General features: G+C 43.7%; 1 protein-coding gene across 4 annotated transcripts in view; it reads left to right on the top strand.

Moving 5' to 3' along the window:
• GRIN2A (glutamate ionotropic receptor NMDA type subunit 2A) overlaps nt 1-18940 on the top strand; it is a 549066-nt gene that overhangs the window by 466920 nt on the left and 63206 nt on the right. For all 4 annotated transcript variants that reach the window (XR_013384909.1, XM_077906606.1, XM_077906607.1 and 1 more), the window contains exons 6-10: nt 1855-2060; nt 7659-7827; nt 7936-8089; nt 14183-14308; nt 17766-17995. Coding sequence is in view for 3 of the 4 variants with exons in the window: in XM_077906606.1 (XP_077762732.1) it covers nt 1855-2060; nt 7659-7827; nt 7936-8089; nt 14183-14308; nt 17766-17995 (885 nt within the window). In the remaining variant the exon portion in view is untranslated. The remainder of the gene's footprint in view (nt 1-1854; nt 2061-7658; nt 7828-7935; nt 8090-14182; nt 14309-17765; nt 17996-18940) is intronic.

Below are 18940 nucleotides of genomic sequence, written 5' to 3'. Positions count from 1 at the left end.
CAAAGAGCTGGGGTGGACAGGTGCAAAGTTCTCTATTACTAGGGAAGGCAGGTATGCCCTTAGAGGTCAGTTGATATTTGAGCAAAGTCTTAAATGCAAACCACAGCGATAATAAAATGATGGCAGTTACCGTGTATGTTACGGGCTCAACACTTCCTGGACATTTTGGCTCACCCGAACGAAGCTCCTTACAGTCCTTAAGGGCACATCCTGTTGCATTTTGCAGGTAGAGAACGTGAAGTTCAGAGAGGTCAAGTGACTTTGCCAAGGCAGGGATTATTCAGTTTTATCCATCATCGGTCTCAGCTCCCTATGAGGACCTGCAAGGCTTTGCATCATCTGACCCCTTCCTTCACACTCAACACGAACTTACCAAACACACATAGTTGGTGTTCAGTAAATCCGCGTTGAGTGACTAATGAATCTGATGGGCTCCACATTCTCTCCAGCCTGCGTTACACATCTCAGCTCGGGGAGATGAACGTGTCTGTTTGACCAAATCATTCTATTGCCTTTCCTGTCTTAAAAGGGAGGGTATCAGCGATGCCGGACAGTTTTGTAATCGGCCACGTGGAATGTTTCAGTAAGAGCAGCAAACATTTTCCAGGTCCAAATGACAAGGCAATCTGAGGGAGCATCTCCTCCCACCCCATCACCCCTTCGGGTGCCCGGCGTGTCTGAATTCTCTTTACGGGCCTGAAATTCATTTCTGGCGACACTCACATTACAGGAAGGGAGGTCAGTGAGTCACGTCAACACAGACAAGCCCGGACTTGGCACTTAGCTTTTCAGACGAGGTGTTTCCTTGAGGTTGGTATTACAAATAAAGCGCTGACCTGTGGTGTCAAGCAATTGCGCCTGGGAGCGGGAGGAAGGAGGAAGCGCCATGCTAGGAGCAGCTTTCCCTCCCCGGTGTGTATATGAATAGTGCCAATAAGCTGTCAAATAAAATCAAGGTTCAAAACATACAGCCTTCAATCTGATTTCACTAACATGCCGACTGCTGCTCAGAGGGAACAGATCGATCCTATTTTGACAGGACTTGGTGCAGTGCTGAGCGCTGGAAGTCTCCGCTCCGGGCCAGATTAATAACAGCTCACGTTACTTTGCAACTTAAATAGAACCATATCTGAGCTCGATGTGACACTCCTGATTTCCTCTCCTGTGCGTCCTCCTTGTGTCGACTCTCCCATCAATCCTCCTGCCTTTTTTTTTTTTTTTTTTTTGGCTTTTCCATATCATCTTCTTCCTCTTCCTCTTCGCTTTAGCATCTTTAAAAATATCTCCTCCCCATCTCCCTCCTGTACCTAAGAGTATGGAGTCCCTGCTACGTGCCGGGCACTGGGCTGCGTGCTGTTCACAGATCATTGTATTTGATCGCCACAAGGTCCTTATAAAGCAGGTGGAGGTGTGCTGTTTACAGAGGAGGAAACAGACGTTCACAGTGGTTCAGAGCTTCCCCGGGTTTGTGTAGCTAGAAAGTGGCAGAGGGTGGCGATCCCAGGCAAGACATATCTGATTAGGAAAGCCCCTGCTGCTCTCATGACATCAGGGGTCCCCGACTTCTGGCAGGACATGAGGGTCGCCTGAGGAAGCTCTACTCCTCTCCATGCATGGGCGCCACCACCGTATTCATTAGCCTGGGGGAGGCCAGGGCATGGAGACTGCCCAATATTCTGCTTTCCCTTTATCCTTATGTTTCTTAGCATATAAACAGAAGCATATGTTGAAGTAGGTCGCAGCAAAGCCCTGAGGATCAGGAGGGGTTCTCGTTCCTCTTATGGGGAAGGACTCACCTTTCTAGAAGTTGGCGCTGCCAGAAAGCACAGATGTGCCTTTGTCTTTCTGATGCAGGTGGGCAAGTGGGAGAACCAGAGCCTGAGCCTGAGGCATGCCGTGTGGCCGAGGTACAAATCCTTCTCAGACTGTGAGCCAGACGACAACCATCTGAGCATCGTCACCCTAGAGGAAGCCCCCTTTGTCATCGTGGAAGACATAGACCCGCTGACCGAGACATGTGTGAGGAACACCGTGCCGTGTCGGAAGTTCGTCAAGATCAAGTGAGTCTGGGGAGGCCATTGGGTGAACGCACCCAATCCTTTACAAATAGCCGGTGTCATCGACAACGGTGGTGTCCATAATACCATAATAAAATGTCATATAAAATAGACCATTATAATACTGTATGATGATCTATGATATTAGGGGTGTTTTAAAGACTGAAATAAATAACTGGAATTGCGCCAGGTGGCTTACTTTCATTTAATTCCAGCAACAGCAATAGGAGGTAAGTGGCTTTAGGTATTTAAACTGAGTTATGGGGAGATTCAGAAAAATGCTCAAAGCCATTCAATGAGTGAACGGATGAGCTAGGACTCAGACGCTGCTCCGTCCAACTCCATATTCTTAACCACTGTGCTGACTCAAACTTCCCCTTCAGTCTCACCTTAAATTATTATTACTTTTTTTATTTTTCTGGCTGATTCGTCCTCCAACCCTGCACATCCATCTACTCCCTTCCATCTTTTTTTTTTTTTTTTAATATATATCCCAGATACAAACTCTTCAAAAACTTTGAAAACTTCTCTCCAGCTGGGGGTCATTGTACACCTTCCATATGACTTTCTGATGTGATCAGTGTAGACCTGCCCTTCTGGTGGTTTCCTAGCTCACCGACAGTAAGCCAGTATCACATCTGTGCCGTTTCCTCTTTTATTAACAATCGAAGGAAGAACTGACAGTTTTTGTGAGAGCTTCTGGTGAAGTTTGTCCTTAACCTGTCAGCCTTTTAGGGAAGCATAAAGCTTCATGACCAAGTCCACGACCCCGAGTCTAGTCTTTCTAGTGCAAACACAAATAAAGACACATCCTTGTGGGGATTTTGCCAAAGGAAAAGGCCTACCGTTGGAGTATTTTTGTCCATATTTTCTTTTCTTTTAAAGATTTTATTTATTTATTGTTGAGAAATACAGAGAGAGAGGTAGAGACACAGGCAGAGGGAGAAGCAGTTTCCCTGCAGGAGAGCCTGATGGGAGACTCGATCCCAGGACTTAGAGATCACGACCTGAACCAAAGGAGATGCTCAACCACTGAATCACCCAGGCACCCCTGTCCATATTTTTCTGAGCCCTTCCTTTCATCCAGATAATTCTCCCGTGAACTTTAAGTTCCTTCCCAAGTTGAGTTTGTGGTCCCTCATTCCACAGAACCCAGGGTGTGTCTCTGTGCCTTAGTGTGTTCAGGCTACTGTGACAAGTCACCACAGATGACGTGGCTTAAAAAAAAAGAGAGACTTGTTTCTCATAATTCTGAGGGCTGGGAGTCCACCAGCAAGGTGTCTGGTTTACAGACGGCCTTCTTCACTCAGTATCATCACATGCTGGAGCGGAGACAGAAAGGAAGCAAGCTCTCCTGTCTTGTTCTAAGGGTGCTCCTCCCATTCATGAGGGCTTCACCCTCTGACCTCCGGACCTCCCAAAGGCCCCACCTCCTAACACTATCACACTGGAGTTTAGGGTTTCAACATATGAATTCAAAGGAACCCAAACATTCAGTGCATACCGTTGGATCTCTCTATCACCTTTTTTTATGGCCTATAAAGCCCCACCTCCCCCCGCCAGCTGGAGTATGAGCTACCTAAATATTGGAAACATGGCTTACGTGTCTGTATGCTCAGTGACAAGCATGAAATATGACACACCAGTGTTGATAATGCTTAAACAGACAAGTGAATGGCTACTTATCTTCCCACATTCTGAATTCTGATGTAAGTCATTATACGAGATGCAGATCCCCAGAGCTCAGCACTTGGGATAAAGATAATTTTTTAAAAATATGATTGCAAAATGTATTTTGAAGGCACATTTTCGTTTGCAGAAAATTCTTTTTTTTTTAATCAATGAGGAGCCTCTTTGGAGTTAATATTCTGAATAGATTAGTCAATAAATAAATATACATTAAGCACAGTGCTGGGAACAGACCATACATCAGTGAACAGAGAAGACCAGGGTCTTGCAGTATGGAGTGTACACAGTTAAGAAGAAAACAAGTCAACCAATAAAAGACCAGGACATCATATCCATGTTATGATAAACCTTGTGAAAGATACAACTAGTGTGATGAGAGAGTAACTTGAAGTATGTGGAGCTTCGTTAGCTCACACCAGTGAGGTGTAAGATGAGGTAGAAAAGGATGATGAACATGTGAAGAACAGAGGGAAGAGCCTTCCGGGTAGAGGGAGCAGCAGGTGCAAAGGCCCTGGGGGAGGAAAGAGATCAGCAGGTGTGGGAAACAAAAGGAAGCCCAGGGCAATGCCAGAGAGTGATGAGCTGGGCAGGAGACAGAAAGGGTAAATGTGGGAAAGTTGTCCAAGGAGATATTGATTGGGGTGGGCGTTCTTCGAGCACAACTTGGTCAGATGAAGAAAGCAGAGAGATTGTCACAAAGCAAAGACTCTTCCCTCTGTAGGGGGACCTCCTTTATGACAGCAGCGCCTTCTTTGTTTCAATAAGGCCAATCGAGTAGAGCCTCTTGGGCTTCACAGCCAGTAATAGGAGCTTTAAATCTTTAACATCAGAAGCCTTGGAGCTGACAACATAGGGCAGTGAGCCCTGAGCCACATTTGTATGGAGAAAATGAACCCCCCAATAAATTACTCTCTTTAAAAGAATTGACTTTTTCTTTACTGGAGACTATAAACAGATTAACAGGTTCAAATGCACATTTTTGGTTGCTGTGGGAGGTGGCGGCTTACAGCTTCCCTTCCCCACTTGGCGACATGACAAGTTGACTGCACATCTAGGTGTCATTAAAGTCTTTGAAAGCCATAGGCAATCACTGGGACCCATTCATCCCAACATTAACACAGATCAGATCAATTGCATTTCCTACAGGTAATATCTTTGAGGCAGGCTGATTGGCTCTAAGAAGGATTCTGTTAGGTAACATGGTTATATTTTTCTTGGTGATAGTCTCCCAGGGAAAACTCTTTGTCTCTCACTTCTGGTGAATGGTGGGGTCTTTAGGACACACATCAGTCTTCTAAAAACATAAGTAAGAGGAAATGAGCTGAGAAATCAAGCATCTCTCGTCATCTGTTAGTTGGGTGTTAAGGCATGAAGAGAAAATTGAGGAAAAATGATCTGGCTTGATATGTCAGGGGAAATGGCCACACTGTCGATTAATCCCCCAAACTGTCAGATTGTCGGTGAGAAGAGAGGAAATGTATTTCTAAGCATTTATGCGAGACGTGCTTTAGATGCTTTATTTTATTTAATCTCCCCGACTATCCTGCAAGGTAAGCATCAGCCTTCTCAGTTTGCAAGTGAGCAAACTGAGGCTCATTAGTGAAGACACTCATGTGTGTCTTCTTGGTTGTTAGGAGCAGACCTGGGACCTGGTGGCAGTGCTGTCAACCTGCATGGCTGCGATCCTATCCACTGGGCATGCTGGGAAACTGGAGCTGGAGAACTAGATTCCTTATTGGAGTCGTTTCCCCACATTGACTTTTATGGGCCACCTTTACTTTCGGGTGATTGGTGGGAGCAGGGAAAGAATGCATCGAGCGCCATTTCTCAGATGTTTGTATAGTCAAGTGACACCCCCCTTCACATGTACACAAGGGCTGTGATTGGAACCAATGAAAGTTGCCAATTACAAGCTGGTCTGTGTTTTCATAATCTCTCTGAGAAATCTGAGAAATTCATCTGTCGCATTTGCTACATGTCTTCTCATCCCTTGTCCTTAGTGCTTAATTGCATGTCTTATACATAGTAGGTACTCAGTGGTGGCTTGTTGGTTGAAAATGTATTAATGATGGCTGTATCTAGAAATAAACCTGGCATTAGGAGACATGGGGAGATAATCAACTCACTAACTGGCTGAGGTTCTCCATGAGGCCAAAGAATATCACCGTGTGCCTGTGACCCTGGATCTTAAGCCAGGGGCGTTCATAACTCCTATCCAGACTCTCCTAGGAATCCTGACCAGGGGAAGGAAGACCCTGTGATAGAGGAAGGGAGGGAGCAGAGGGAAGAGGTAGAGAAGGAGCATCAATGTGTGGCCCATGGTGGCCAGGAAAAAAGAGAGAGTTGGCTCTTGCATGTTTTTTAATGAGCCACAGATAGGTACCAAGGAGGTCATATTTGGACATGTCATTGGTTTAATGTACTTAGGACACATTTCTATCATGTTTATGGCATTTTGCAACCTGTTTCCATTCCTCAAAGTCACATTGTCAAATCTACCCCCTTTCATGGGCATAGATAGACATCAATGGTACTTGATGTGTGTGTATATCTAATTATATATGTAGTATATACTCACTGCAGTTAATTTGTGGGGGAAAAACCTAAAAATAGGAAAAAGAGAAAAAGTAATTTCTCACCATTCAAAAATAGCTGTGCTTCATATTTCATTGTTTTTCCATCCAGATATTTCATAAGCTCATCTGTTTTTATATAGCTAGGACTGTTCTGTATGTAACACTGTGTAACCTACTTTTTTTCCCCTGTGATATGGAAATGGAAGTATTTTCCTATTGTGATGTTGGATTTCCATAAACATCAATGTAGTGCTTAGGTAACCATCGATGTGTTGGTGTGCCAGCCATGGAATATCCAGAGCACATATCTCATGACATGCATGACCCGGGGAGTTGAGCTAAACCAAATGCCCCAGCGCAAGGTGGACCAGGTGTATTGCCCAGAGAGGTCTTGATCTTCCTCCATGAGTCATCTAAGTAGTAGCTGTTAATTGGGAAGACCCTGTTTCTTTCCTTTTTAAAGGCATTTCTGATTTTTATACGTCCTTTGAATAGGACTTGGCCAGGTAAATAAAGTGAGGTGGCTGGCACAAAGCAAAGTATGTCACCTTGGTAGGTGATGATGGCTTTTAAGACTGCAGTACCTTCTGTATTTTAATAGGGATTTTTCCTGCAAAAGGGCATTGCTATTTCATAGTGTCACCTTGTATACTTCCTGCCGTATAGGGAGGGTGGGAAAGTGTTAGGAATGAGCCCTCACTTGACAGATGACTCCATCAAGACACATTAAGTCCATGGAGTCAGGCACCAGGTGGATCCTGGGTCTTCTGATTCTCAGCCACATTTTCCTCAGGAAGGAAAGTGCCTTCCCTAAGTAAGGCACCTTTATTTCTTCTCTTTGGTTGCAAACCTCTATTTGCGGTGATAGGATAAAGCAAAACCCTCCTTCGGTGGAGAATTTCATGTCTTCTGTCCCTTTTCCATTTTCCCATAAGCTTTTTAATTCTGCTGAGATCCTGTGCCTGAACTCTGGCCTAAAGATGCTGTAGGTGTCATAAACTTAAGAATAAGAGGTGGCAACTCTCAACGGTACAATGGGGGAAACATTATTAACTAAAAGAAATACCTTGAAGGTTATTTCAACAATGGTTAGGAAGCATGGTACACGGTAAAAATAATAATAACTCGGTAAAAGTTAGCCGTTGTCATGGCTGCTGTCACAATTAAGAACACTTTCTACTTTTGCCGACATAAACTACTGCATGTCCTCGAAAAAGCCACCTCCTCATGTTGAGCCTCAGCTTCCCGCACGGAAAACAGTGGAAGTGTGTTTGGTAATGACTATGAACAAATCTTGCGGTGCTAATACTCTACGATCTCGGGGTTTTTTCTACAGCAATTCAACCAATGAGGGAATGAACGTTAAAAAATGCTGCAAAGGTTTCTGCATCGATATCCTGAAGAAGCTTTCCCGCACCGTGAAGTTCACCTACGACCTTTATCTGGTGACTAACGGGAAGCATGGCAAGAAAGTCAACAACGTGTGGAACGGGATGATTGGCGAAGTAAGTGGCCTTCCTCCTGCGGGCTCCCATCTGGCCTCTACACCTGCGATGCTTGGGAGTGGTGGGAAGGAAAAATTAAATCCCTGTCCTCCTTTGCCTTGCATACAGGTGGTCTACCACCGGGCGGTCATGGCCGTTGGCTCCCTCACCATCAATGAGGAGCGCTCTGAAGTGGTGGATTTCTCTGTGCCCTTCGTGGAGACAGGGATCAGTGTCATGGTTTCAAGAAGCAACGGCACTGTCTCACCTTCTGCTTTTCTAGGTATGTGAACGTCACGGTCACTACTGTTTTCCTAATAGGGAACTGTAGCAATTGTAGCTATTTGTCTTTGCTCAAAGGATGGAACCAGGTAGGACCTTGGTCAGTTCCATGTAGCTCCATCAGCACACTCCAGAGTGAGTCCTATTTGAATCATTTCAATTCAGTCCTCCCCCCGCCCCCGCCCCTGCCCCAGCCATTAACATCTTTCATTTCTCTCTGACTCGGAACTATCTGTTGAAAACACAATCACATATTCAGATACTGGTCTTGATTGTGTAGAATGTAGATCAGTGGATATATGTCTCAGAGCCTTGAAAACGTTACAAAATAAATAAACCTGTCTGTCCACAGTTCATTTAAATCAGCCCATAATCCTTTATCCGGCATCCTCATTCCCATCCTCCATCCCTCGCTGGCATGACAGCCGTTTATTTACTGGATGTGAGGGTGAAATGATGATGACCACGCAGTGATTTATACCAGCACTCCGATAAACAAAATACAAGTAGTCTGAAGAGCATACACTGATTGAAAATTAATGGAATCATACTTTAAATGTGACTATCCTTCAAGCTGTCAGGTTTGTAAGGGATGAAATTCCTTACTCTCAACTATTTCATAAATTTATGTTTTGATATAAAAGATTTCTTTTTTAATTATTTTTATTGGATTTCAATTTGCCAACATACAGCATATCACCCAGTGCTCATCCTGTCAAGTGTCCCCCTCAGTGCCCATCACCCAGTCACCCCAACCCTCCGCCCACCTCCCCTTCCACTACCCCTTGTTCGTTTCCCAGAGTTAGGAGTCTCTCATGTTGTGTCTCCCTCTCTGATATTTCCCACTCATTTTCTTTCCTTTCCCCTTTATTCCCTGTCACTATTTTTTATATTCCCCAAATGAATGAGACCACATAATGTTTGTCCTTCTCCGATTGACTTACTTCACTCAGCATAATACCCTCCAGTTCCATTCACGTTGAAGCAAATGGTGGGAATTTGCTTCTAATGGCTGAGGAATATGCCATTGTATACATAAACCACATCTTCTTTATCCATTCATCTTTCGATGGACACCGAGGCTCCTCCCACAGTTTGGCTATTGTGGACATTGCTGCTAGAAACATTGAGGTGTAAGTGCCCTGCTGTTTCACTGCATCTGTATCGTTGGGGTAAATCTCCAGCAGTGCAATTGCTGTGTCGTAGGGCAGGATTTCTTTCTTTCTTTCTTTCTTTCTTTCTTTCTTTCTTTCTTTCTTTCTTTCTTTCTTCTTTCTTTCTCTTTCTTTCTTTCTTTCTTTCTTTCTTTCTTCTTTCTTTCTCTTTCTTTCTTTCTTTCTTTCTTTCTTTTTTCTTTCTTTTTTTAGAGCAAGGTAGAGCTCGACTCTCATCTTGTTTTCTTTTTTTTAAATTTTTTAAAAAATTTTTATTTATTTATTCATGAGAGTCATAGGGAGAGAGACAGAGACACAGGCAGAGGGAGAAGCAGGCTCCCTGAGGGGAGCCCAATGTGGGACTTAATTCTGGGACTCTGGGATCACATCCTGAGCCAAAGGCAGACACTAAACTGCAGAGCCACCCAGGTGTCCCTCTGTCCCTCATCTTGTTTTCTTTAGCGCTGTGTGTATATATGCCCGATGCGGCCTGGTCAGAGAGGCAGAAACTGCATGGGACAAAGGCAAGCATTACTTATTTTTTCTTTAAAGAAAAGTATTGTGTGGGATGTTTGGTTATCATTAACAGTTTTTGACAGTGACTACCTTGAAGATTGTAGGATTCAAATTTCATTCTCCTTAGCACCCCCGTCATCCGTGGGTTTGTCCCAGATTTGGGAAGGCTAAGGCAAACACTGACCCCAAAAGAAAATTGCATGATACAGGGGAGCCAGATCAAAGTCAGTAAATTTCTTGCATTTTTCCAGACCCACACAGAAGAACCTTTGTCTATTAGAGAGCTAGCACTTTGTGAAGACACGCTTCAAGCCCACAGTCTTGTTCTCCTACCATCTTCTTTGGTAGGTCACGATGGCTTCCAGGGAAGCTGTCTGTGCTTCATTCATTCTCTTGAGTGAAACGTTGACTAACAGGATTTTGGATACTGCCTCACTCACGGAGACATACGGATTTGCTATTTCCATTTTTGATAATCCATTTAAGCCGTTGAAATCCTTACCGCTCTCCGTGGATTTGATTTTGCACTCCCCGCTTCCATTCTCGTCACCTTTATTGGAATAATGTGGACCTTGACAGATACACACCCCATTATGTTCCCTTTGTGTCTTGGTCTGATATAGATAAGGGACCCCTCTCTCAGTAAAGGAGCCTCACGGCACCATGAAAAATGCAGCTGATAGAGACAACGTGCAGATTCTTAACAATGATTGGGTGGACCCTCGCGCATGAGCCACTCTCCTTATCATGGTGTCCCACTCCCTAGCAGACCCTTTAACAGGGCTCTTTGGCCCTGGAGGTTAAAAAAAGTTTAGAGGAAGTGAGTTCATGGAAAGAATGGAAAGAGTTCAGTTTCACTCCTTCCTTCCTTCCTTCCTTCCTTCCTTCCTTCCTTCCTTCCTTCCTTCCTTCCTTCCCTTCCCTTCCCTTCCCTTCCCTTCCCTTCCCTTCCCTTCCCTTCCTCATATCTTTTTTTTTGAGAGAGAGAGCGAGTAGCAGGAGGGACAAGGGAGAAGGAGAATCCCAAGCAGGCTCTATGCCCAGCATGGAGCCCATTTTGGGGCTCCATCTTGACTCTGAGATCATGACCTGAGCCAAAATCAAGAGTCAGACGCTCAACCTACTGAACCATTCAGGCGCCCCCAGAGATCTGTTTCTTTTCACAAGTTGTTGACATATCTCCATAGTGAACTAGAGTGAACGTTTTTTCCAATTCAAACAGAGTGGAAAAAAAATACCATCAACTGGCTTGGCTCATTAAAAAAAACGGGGGGGGGGGGTCGCTAATATAAAATCTGGCCTCAACCCAGTTTCCCCTAGATTTTTGTCTTACCTGCATTAGTACAGCATTTCCATAATAAATCAGGTATTTTTACTAAGTTAAGCCAAGCCTCCTTCCCTCCTTATTCTTCCTACTGTATCTTTAAAAAGAAAATAAAATACATCGTAGCCAGAGGAAACTATTTTCAAAGCTGTTTTGACACAGTAGGCTTAATATTTTTTCTAGTCACTAAATTACATCCCTATTCGATTGTGCACCCCCTTATTTATGGTCATTATCTGCAGGTTTTGAAAGTCATAATGAACCATGCTAAGCTACATTTTTCCATTCACTGGCTCAGTCATCTGGAAGAACCCAAACATTCAAAATCTGATTGCATTGCTCGTCATTATTTCCTATCCTCTCTCCGCAAACTCCATTAACTCACATTGGAAACACTTGCAGGTAATGCCTCTGAGCGTTTGTGTAAAAATGTAACCAGCAGCTCTTCAAGGACAGAGGCAGCATCTCTTGCAATATTTCCATTCAGTTACTTCCGAAAGGCTTTCCAAGCAGGTTGGATTGTTTGATCCAAAGAAATGCCAACCCAGAGTATCCTAGATTGAAGTCCCTTTGTGGATGAATGTTGTATTTGCTTTTAAACCAGTAGAGGGGGAAATCCCTGGATGGCTCAGCAGTTTAGCGCCTGCCTTCGGCCCAGGGCATGATCCTGGCATCCCGGGATTGAGTCCCACATCGGGCTCCCTGCAAGGAGCTTGCTTCTCCCTCTGCCGTGTCTCTGCCTCTCTCTGTGTGTCTCTCATGAATAAATAAATAAAATATTAAAAAAATAAACCAGTAGAGGATATAATCCATATCTACCCAAGATATTTCTGGGGTACTCCTTAGACATTATAGATGGTGCTTCACCATTATTCCAGCGCTTTTCTCCATGGTAGTGGTGGTGGTGGTGGTAGTAGAGAGAATAGCAATCCTTCAGGACACTCCTAGATACCTACCTTACTAAAACCAGAACAGTGCAGCAGAATCCTTTTATCCCCCTGCCATGCTCACAACTCAAGGGACAGATGTCACTGCTAAATGGGAAAACGTCTGGACAATCAGTTGCTTGTTCAGGCTCCCACCCAATTTCTGGAACAGTCAGTGTCCCCATGAGGATGCATCAACTGCCAAATGAAGTCCACTGCAGGTTTACAGATTCTGACGTGTGAATGAAGAATTCAGGAAGGATGCCCCCTAATAGTTTTCATAATGTTACCACAGCCTGCAGAGAAAAGAAGTTACCGGATTACTTAATGTTAATAATGTTTTAAACCAAGATGCCTTTTTCAGGACCCTACACAGCACACCACCACCATCGGGTCTGGCTTTAACCATAGAATCAGATAACTATTCCATTTAATTTATCATGTGTACAGTGTGCAACACACACCACCACACGCTTTCTGTGTGCATGCTCATTTACCCCTCATGGTGATCTGGTAAGACACACCAGACCTTTAACATACCCTACTTGGAGAATTACCTTACCATTTATTCCTATCTTGAATATTCAGTATTTTTAATCCCCTAATTATTCCTTTAGTTCTCCTTTTTGGATACACCTCATTACAGTGATTGCAGTGATTTCAGGGATGTAATATTGTTATTACCCAAGGTAATTTTAACTAAAATATAGTTGCAATCTCATTGATTTCTTCAAATTCATCTTGTGTTATTCAAACTGAGTAGGCTGTGTTGTTACGGGTTCCTTTTTAACATATTCGCACTTTTGAAACTGCATTGCAAAGCGTTCCTTCCAGTTTCTAAATTATCCTGTGTAGTTAAAGCTTCGGACATATTAGTTTCTTGTGATGTAGTAAGCTCATTAAATTGGAATTTATGATGACCTCTAGCTGTGTTAGGTAGTCACAGACTTTAATCATAAGGTGGCTTGCTACCAGTCTAGTTCTTTATGATTATTACCACCTCCATCAGAAAAACAATTTAAAAATAATAAAATGTCTACTATTCAAAAGGTGTTATTGGGCTTCTTATATTTTACCTTCAGAAAATGTTTGCTTATGATGAAAAGGATTATAAGTTTATTGGTATCCAAGGGCAGTTTCTTCCCAATGATGCATTCAGGTGGAGATATATTCATTTTTCAAAATTTTAGCCTCTGTCAATTTTCTAGCAAATCTGTGTCACATACGGATACAGTGACTCCATTCAGCTCATTTTTCATATCCTCAATTGGACTGAATATAAATGTTAATTTATTTTACATAAAATCTCTTAACTTTCTAGAGTGTTCTAAGATTTAGAACCCTGTGATTTGGCCTGCCCTTCTGAGACATCTGAATGAACATGAGCTGACGTAAACTCCTTGGGGGAGAAATAACCATTTATCCATCTATAATTTCAGTTGCCTATACTCTTGAAGCAATGCTTTCTCATTGAATTACCATGACCATAATCTCCTCAAATGACTTTTCAAATACATTGAAGGCCATGACCAACATCAACAAGATTTTAAACTTGTAGAGATCTCATTGGTCCAGAGCTCAGGGCAGGATGGGGAGTGTGGTGGTCATGGTGGCAGATGATGACCTTCTGATATTGCTGTCAACCCCATGATTTTATGAGCCTTTTCTAACAGGCTGTAATGCTCTCTTTCCTTCTGGAATTCCCTGCACCTCATCCCTCTGGCATGTAAGGATAAAAATGAAAATAAGAATTAAACCCTTGCTGATCTGCAGAAGCCTTAGGACTGACCATTTGGATCTAATCTTGCTTTCCCCGGAGTGTTGATCCCCTGGATGATGCTATGATCACATAGGACCCGATGGCTTCTTTATTTGCATTCTTTCTCCCATTTTGTTTTTACTATCCTTGGCCCAATTTGGAAAATGTCATACAGTCTTCTCTATTTTTATCCTACTATATATACAGCCTTATAAAATACCTCAGATATTTTGTGGAGTGAAGGATGGTGCAGATGTATGAATCCACAATGACTAGCTTCTTTTGAATGATGGGAGGCACGTGAGGGAGGGTTTCTCAGGGAGCCTGCAAGTGGACCTCTGGGCTTCCTGCCAGCCCTGCTTGTGAGGATGCGCCAACTGACCATGTCCCACTCCTTTGGCCTGTTCGCCCGCAGAACCGTTCAGCGCCTCCGTCTGGGTGATGATGTTTGTGATGCTGCTCATTGTGTCCGCCATCGCTGTTTTTGTCTTCGAGTACTTCAGTCCTGTTGGATACAACAGAAACTTAGCCAAAGGGAAAGGTGAGACCCCCTCTCATAAGTATGACCCAAAGTTGATGCTGTTTAATTTATGTCCCACAAAGGTTTCTGATTCAGAACACATTGCCCTGTATTGTCTTGCTATCCCATGATATGAATGGAGCTGGGTCACCGGTATGACTCATAATTCCATACAATTGTGGATTGCTTGCTCCAACTGAAAAGGGGATCAAACGAAATGAAACATTTTCATCCTGTTATCATGTGGAACCTGTACTTGTTAGGTGGAAACTACTGACAATTTGTCGAGAGAGCAGATTTGAAGAAGTCTTTCTGGCAATTAACTTTTAAAATCTGTGTCAAAAGAAATGTTAAGATTGCAGTGAATCTCGCCTTCAGTCTATGCAGAGAAAATGGCTTTTATAGAACCTAGCTTAAGAACATTCTCCAGACTACTGAATCACGCTTGTGTTCATTTGATGATAAAAATAATTATAAAGTGGTACTTTCCCCCAAAGAATTACATTTTCCTCTTGGCAGTGCCTGACCTTAGAGCATTATACTTGATAAAACTGCCATCAGGAGATAGTAAATTGCATTGGGTGACAATCATTGGCTATAGCTTATTAAGAGGCTCCTATGCAAAACTAATATTCATGTTATAGACATAAACACATTACATCACTCTGAGTGAATGTTCCTCCGTGCACAACAAGTCCTAAGTGGATGGCTCCAAAGGCTGCTGCCAGGACCAAATCTCTTTCCCAAAACATGACTTAAGTTGGTAGAAGACAGCAGGCCTTTCATAACAGTCATGCAAAATCAAGGCACTTGAATTTGCCACGTACTGTTTTCACTTGGAAGATTCAGAATTGGAAACAGCCAGCAGGTCATGGCAATCTGTTAGGAACTTAGTTTTAAAGAAAGCCTCCCACTTCTTCACCATTGAAAAGTGGTGGTTACTACGTAAACCATCTCCCATCAACCAAACACAGTGAAAATGCTGTAAATAATCATTTTGTGTTAAAATGGGAGAATTTTCAGCCTCCACTAAGAGGGTCATGTAACCAACCTATAAGGAGCTCCCAACAGAGTGGGACCTGAGATGGTATTCTGTGAGTGACCATACCTCAGTGTTCACATTTATGGAGTTTGTGCTGTTTGTGAATTCATGCATTTCTTTAATGAGTATTTACTGAGTGAGTACAATGGGCCAGGCACTGTGCTAGTGCAGGGGGACAACATGGTAGGTTGGATAGAGACTTGCTGACCCCCAGAGAGCTGAGGATTTAGTTGTGAAGACCACATGTGAACACATACATCGATAATCACAGATGGTAATAAATCTCAAGGAAAAGGGGAATAGAAACCAAAGTGAAGTGATGAGGGAGGGGGCCATTACTTTAGATGAGATGACCAATCAGGGAAGAACTTTTGGAAGACATGACATTTGAGCTGAGATCTGAAGGATGAGACATCAAGTGAAAAACAGAAGGAAAAGCATTTCACACAGAGGGAACAGCAAATGCAAAGGCCTTGTCAGGGAATCAATCTTGATGGAACAGAAAAGATGTCAATGAGTAAGGTGGGCAGTGATACAAGATGAAGGGAAGAGGTGGGACGAAACATATGCAATGTGGGAAGGTCACATCACTAGGGCTGCTCTGTCAGGACAACAGGATGGGCAAGTAGCAGTGGATGGAGCGAGTTAGTTAGGTGTTAGTTTTCTATTAAGAGGGTGTCAGTTTTCTGAGAGAAAGGATTACGGTGGTTTGGACTTGGCTGGAGATAAGTAGATAAATCAGGGATATATCTTGGGAGACAAAAAAAAAAAAAAAAAAAAAAGATCCAGAGGCTATCACATGCAGTCGTTCCTCCTTTGGCTGAAGCGCACACTTCAAAGACTATCATAAAGCAAGGAATCTAGCACGCCAACTCCCCGGCCCAACCATTACCTCAAGGCTTTTTGTTTCCTGCTCATCTGCTTGTGGAAGCTCTCCAGAAATGATAGTGACTTGTCTGTTGGTGTAATATGGCTTTCTTTTACATTTCACTGCACTTTATAGGGAAGATTTTTATGTACAGCTCAATTATAGGATCCATGAATCGGGAATTCCCAAAAGTCTTGGACAGAACCCCGCAAGTGCCTATTTCTGATTCCCAAACAGCTGTCACTTCTGATCAACATGTGTCCCTAATAAAACTAAATAGTTCATACAGTTAACTGGATTGACTCTAATTATTTATTTATTTTTCCTAAGAGTTCTTGGCATCTTGGGAATAAGCCCAGAAGATTATAAAACTAGGCAAGGAGAGACAGAAGAGTTTGAGACTGAGCATAACAGAATTAATTGCCTTCCCTTTAATGTGCTGTACGGGGATATTATAAATATTGCTGTAGCCAGAGTTTGGCCTCCAACATGTAGAAAGCTTGCTTTTCCCAGGCTCCCTGCCCAGAACTTCATACCTTCCATCAGTGATTCACTTCTGCCATTTTATTTATTGTCTGCTCTGCTTGCGTTGCCAGCTGAAGTCTGAGTAGATCATTTATTCATATCTTCATTTACTTAGATGACATAAAAATTAACCTTCTGTTAAAGGAAGACCTCTTTCCCATGAAATGAGGGCGTAAATTGAATTTTTTTTCCCCTTGTGCAAAACAGATGCAAAAGCCCTAACGTGTGCGTTTTGCAGAGTGCATACTCCCCACCCCAATAAACGGTGCCATGTTGTCCTGCCTCTTAAGAGGCTACAAGGAACATTTAAGAATCTTAAAAGGGACCCGTGGCTGTTGCAAGGATACACAGAAGGAGAAAAAGTGCTGTGATAGCAGAGCTCATTTTCCATGACCTGCAATTAAATGTCTTCCATCTGCAACGTGATGGAAGAATTAAGCTCTGTTGTCCTGTCTTTTGATGTCTCCATTTGTGGAGGGTTTTAGTTTGGCTTCATTACTATATTGTGCACTCTCTGCATCTGAGTTTGAACGAGAGCAATTGCTAGGGACCGTCGGATTAGAGGCCCACACATCAGTCCCACTACACGGTCTTTACCCGGCAGCGGCAGTGCAGCCGATGAGAACTGAAGCAGCCCCCCCCCACTCCCCCCCCCCCCCACACACACATATTTTCATAAAGGCTTGTTACGTTTATTAAGGTGATTGGTTCCCCCAAATGGAATTGAATCCAAATTCAAAACCGGCCCTAATGCGACTTCTCATCCAGACCCACATTTTGCATGGCCATTTGTTCTTCCTTTCTTGCTTATTTTTTATGTCCCCTTCTTTTCAGAAACGTGGCAAAAATCCAGCCAGATAGAAATGTGGGAAGAATGCTTGTTTTTTAAAGACCAAGGGAGCGGTGGTGGCTCTGGTTCTGGGCAATGATGGGGGTATAAGCACAAGAGACGGTTCTGTGTTCTGGCAGCTGGCGGGGCTGCGGGAGGCTGCCAAGTAGCCCTTAGGAGAAAATGCTGAGAATGCCCTTTCTGTTATTTGCAGCACCCCACGGGCCTTCTTTTACGATTGGAAAAGCTATATGGCTTCTCTGGGGCCTGGTGTTCAATAACTCCGTGCCTGTCCAGAACCCCAAAGGGACCACCAGCAAGATCATGGTGTCCGTGTGGGCCTTCTTTGCCGTCATATTCCTGGCCAGCTACACAGCCAATCTAGCTGCTTTCATGATCCAGGAGGAATTTGTGGACCAAGTAACTGGCCTCAGTGACAAAAAGGTAAGGTCACCTTGCTTTCCTCGATGCCAAGGAGTAGATCTTAAATGCTCTCTCCTCAGCAGAGCACCACACGGATTCCTATCATCCAAACCCACCGACTCTAAAAACACAAAGCCAGAGGGGTTTTGGTTTTTCTCCTAACTTGAGTTGATACATTTCTAAGAATTTTAGAAACAGAACCTTAAGCTTGGCCCTCCAAGTTCTAAAAGATTCCAGATCCAATGTGGAAGCATAGTTTCCCCAAGTGGTCATTTCTCTTATTTATAGGATCATGAGTGTGATGCTTACCAAGGCACTGTGACTCATGTTAGAGCCCTGGCTGGAGCTCTCCCTACAAGAGAGTGTGTGATGTTGCAGAAGATCCATGAGCCTAGACGAGGAGAAAGGGCGAAGTGGGGTGCTCTAGGCTGTAGCTACCTCCCCGTTCTCTGGCCTTGGTTGAGTCTCTAATAGACTCCATGCCTTGGATTTCTCACCTATGACATGAAAAAAGTTGTCTCTAAGGCCTACCCAGAGACAAAACTTGCAGCTCCTCTTTACCCAGGTAGTAGCCAGGCAGCCCCACTACCTACATTTCCGACTCACCTGAAATTTCCTCAGGGGACACAGAAGGAGCAGAGAGGCTTTTCATTCGCCACCAGCTCCATTGACACACACATCTCCAGCCCTCCTCCATGGGGCTGTGCATCCCCTATCAATAAGGTGGCAGGAATCACACCTGCTGTCTCCCTTCTCCGCTGGAGTGTCGCGAGGGGTGCAGGATGTGAGTGGCTATTCAGAAAGCTACACGGAGGAAGAAAGGATGTAAACTGGGTGCATCCTCCCATTGAAATTTTAAGTTCAGGAAACAAATCCTGACTTGCTAAGCTCAGCAGTGTGGGGATTGCCACACGGCAAAGATTGTCCGTCTCGTGAGTGTGGCTAATCGTCTCTCTTTATAAAATC

This window comes from Canis aureus, chromosome 8 (assembly GCF_053574225.1).
Source record: "Canis aureus isolate CA01 chromosome 8, VMU_Caureus_v.1.0, whole genome shotgun sequence".
NCBI classification, from domain to species: domain Eukaryota; kingdom Metazoa; phylum Chordata; class Mammalia; order Carnivora; family Canidae; genus Canis; species Canis aureus.
This window is presented reverse-complemented; position numbering and strand designations above follow the sequence as displayed.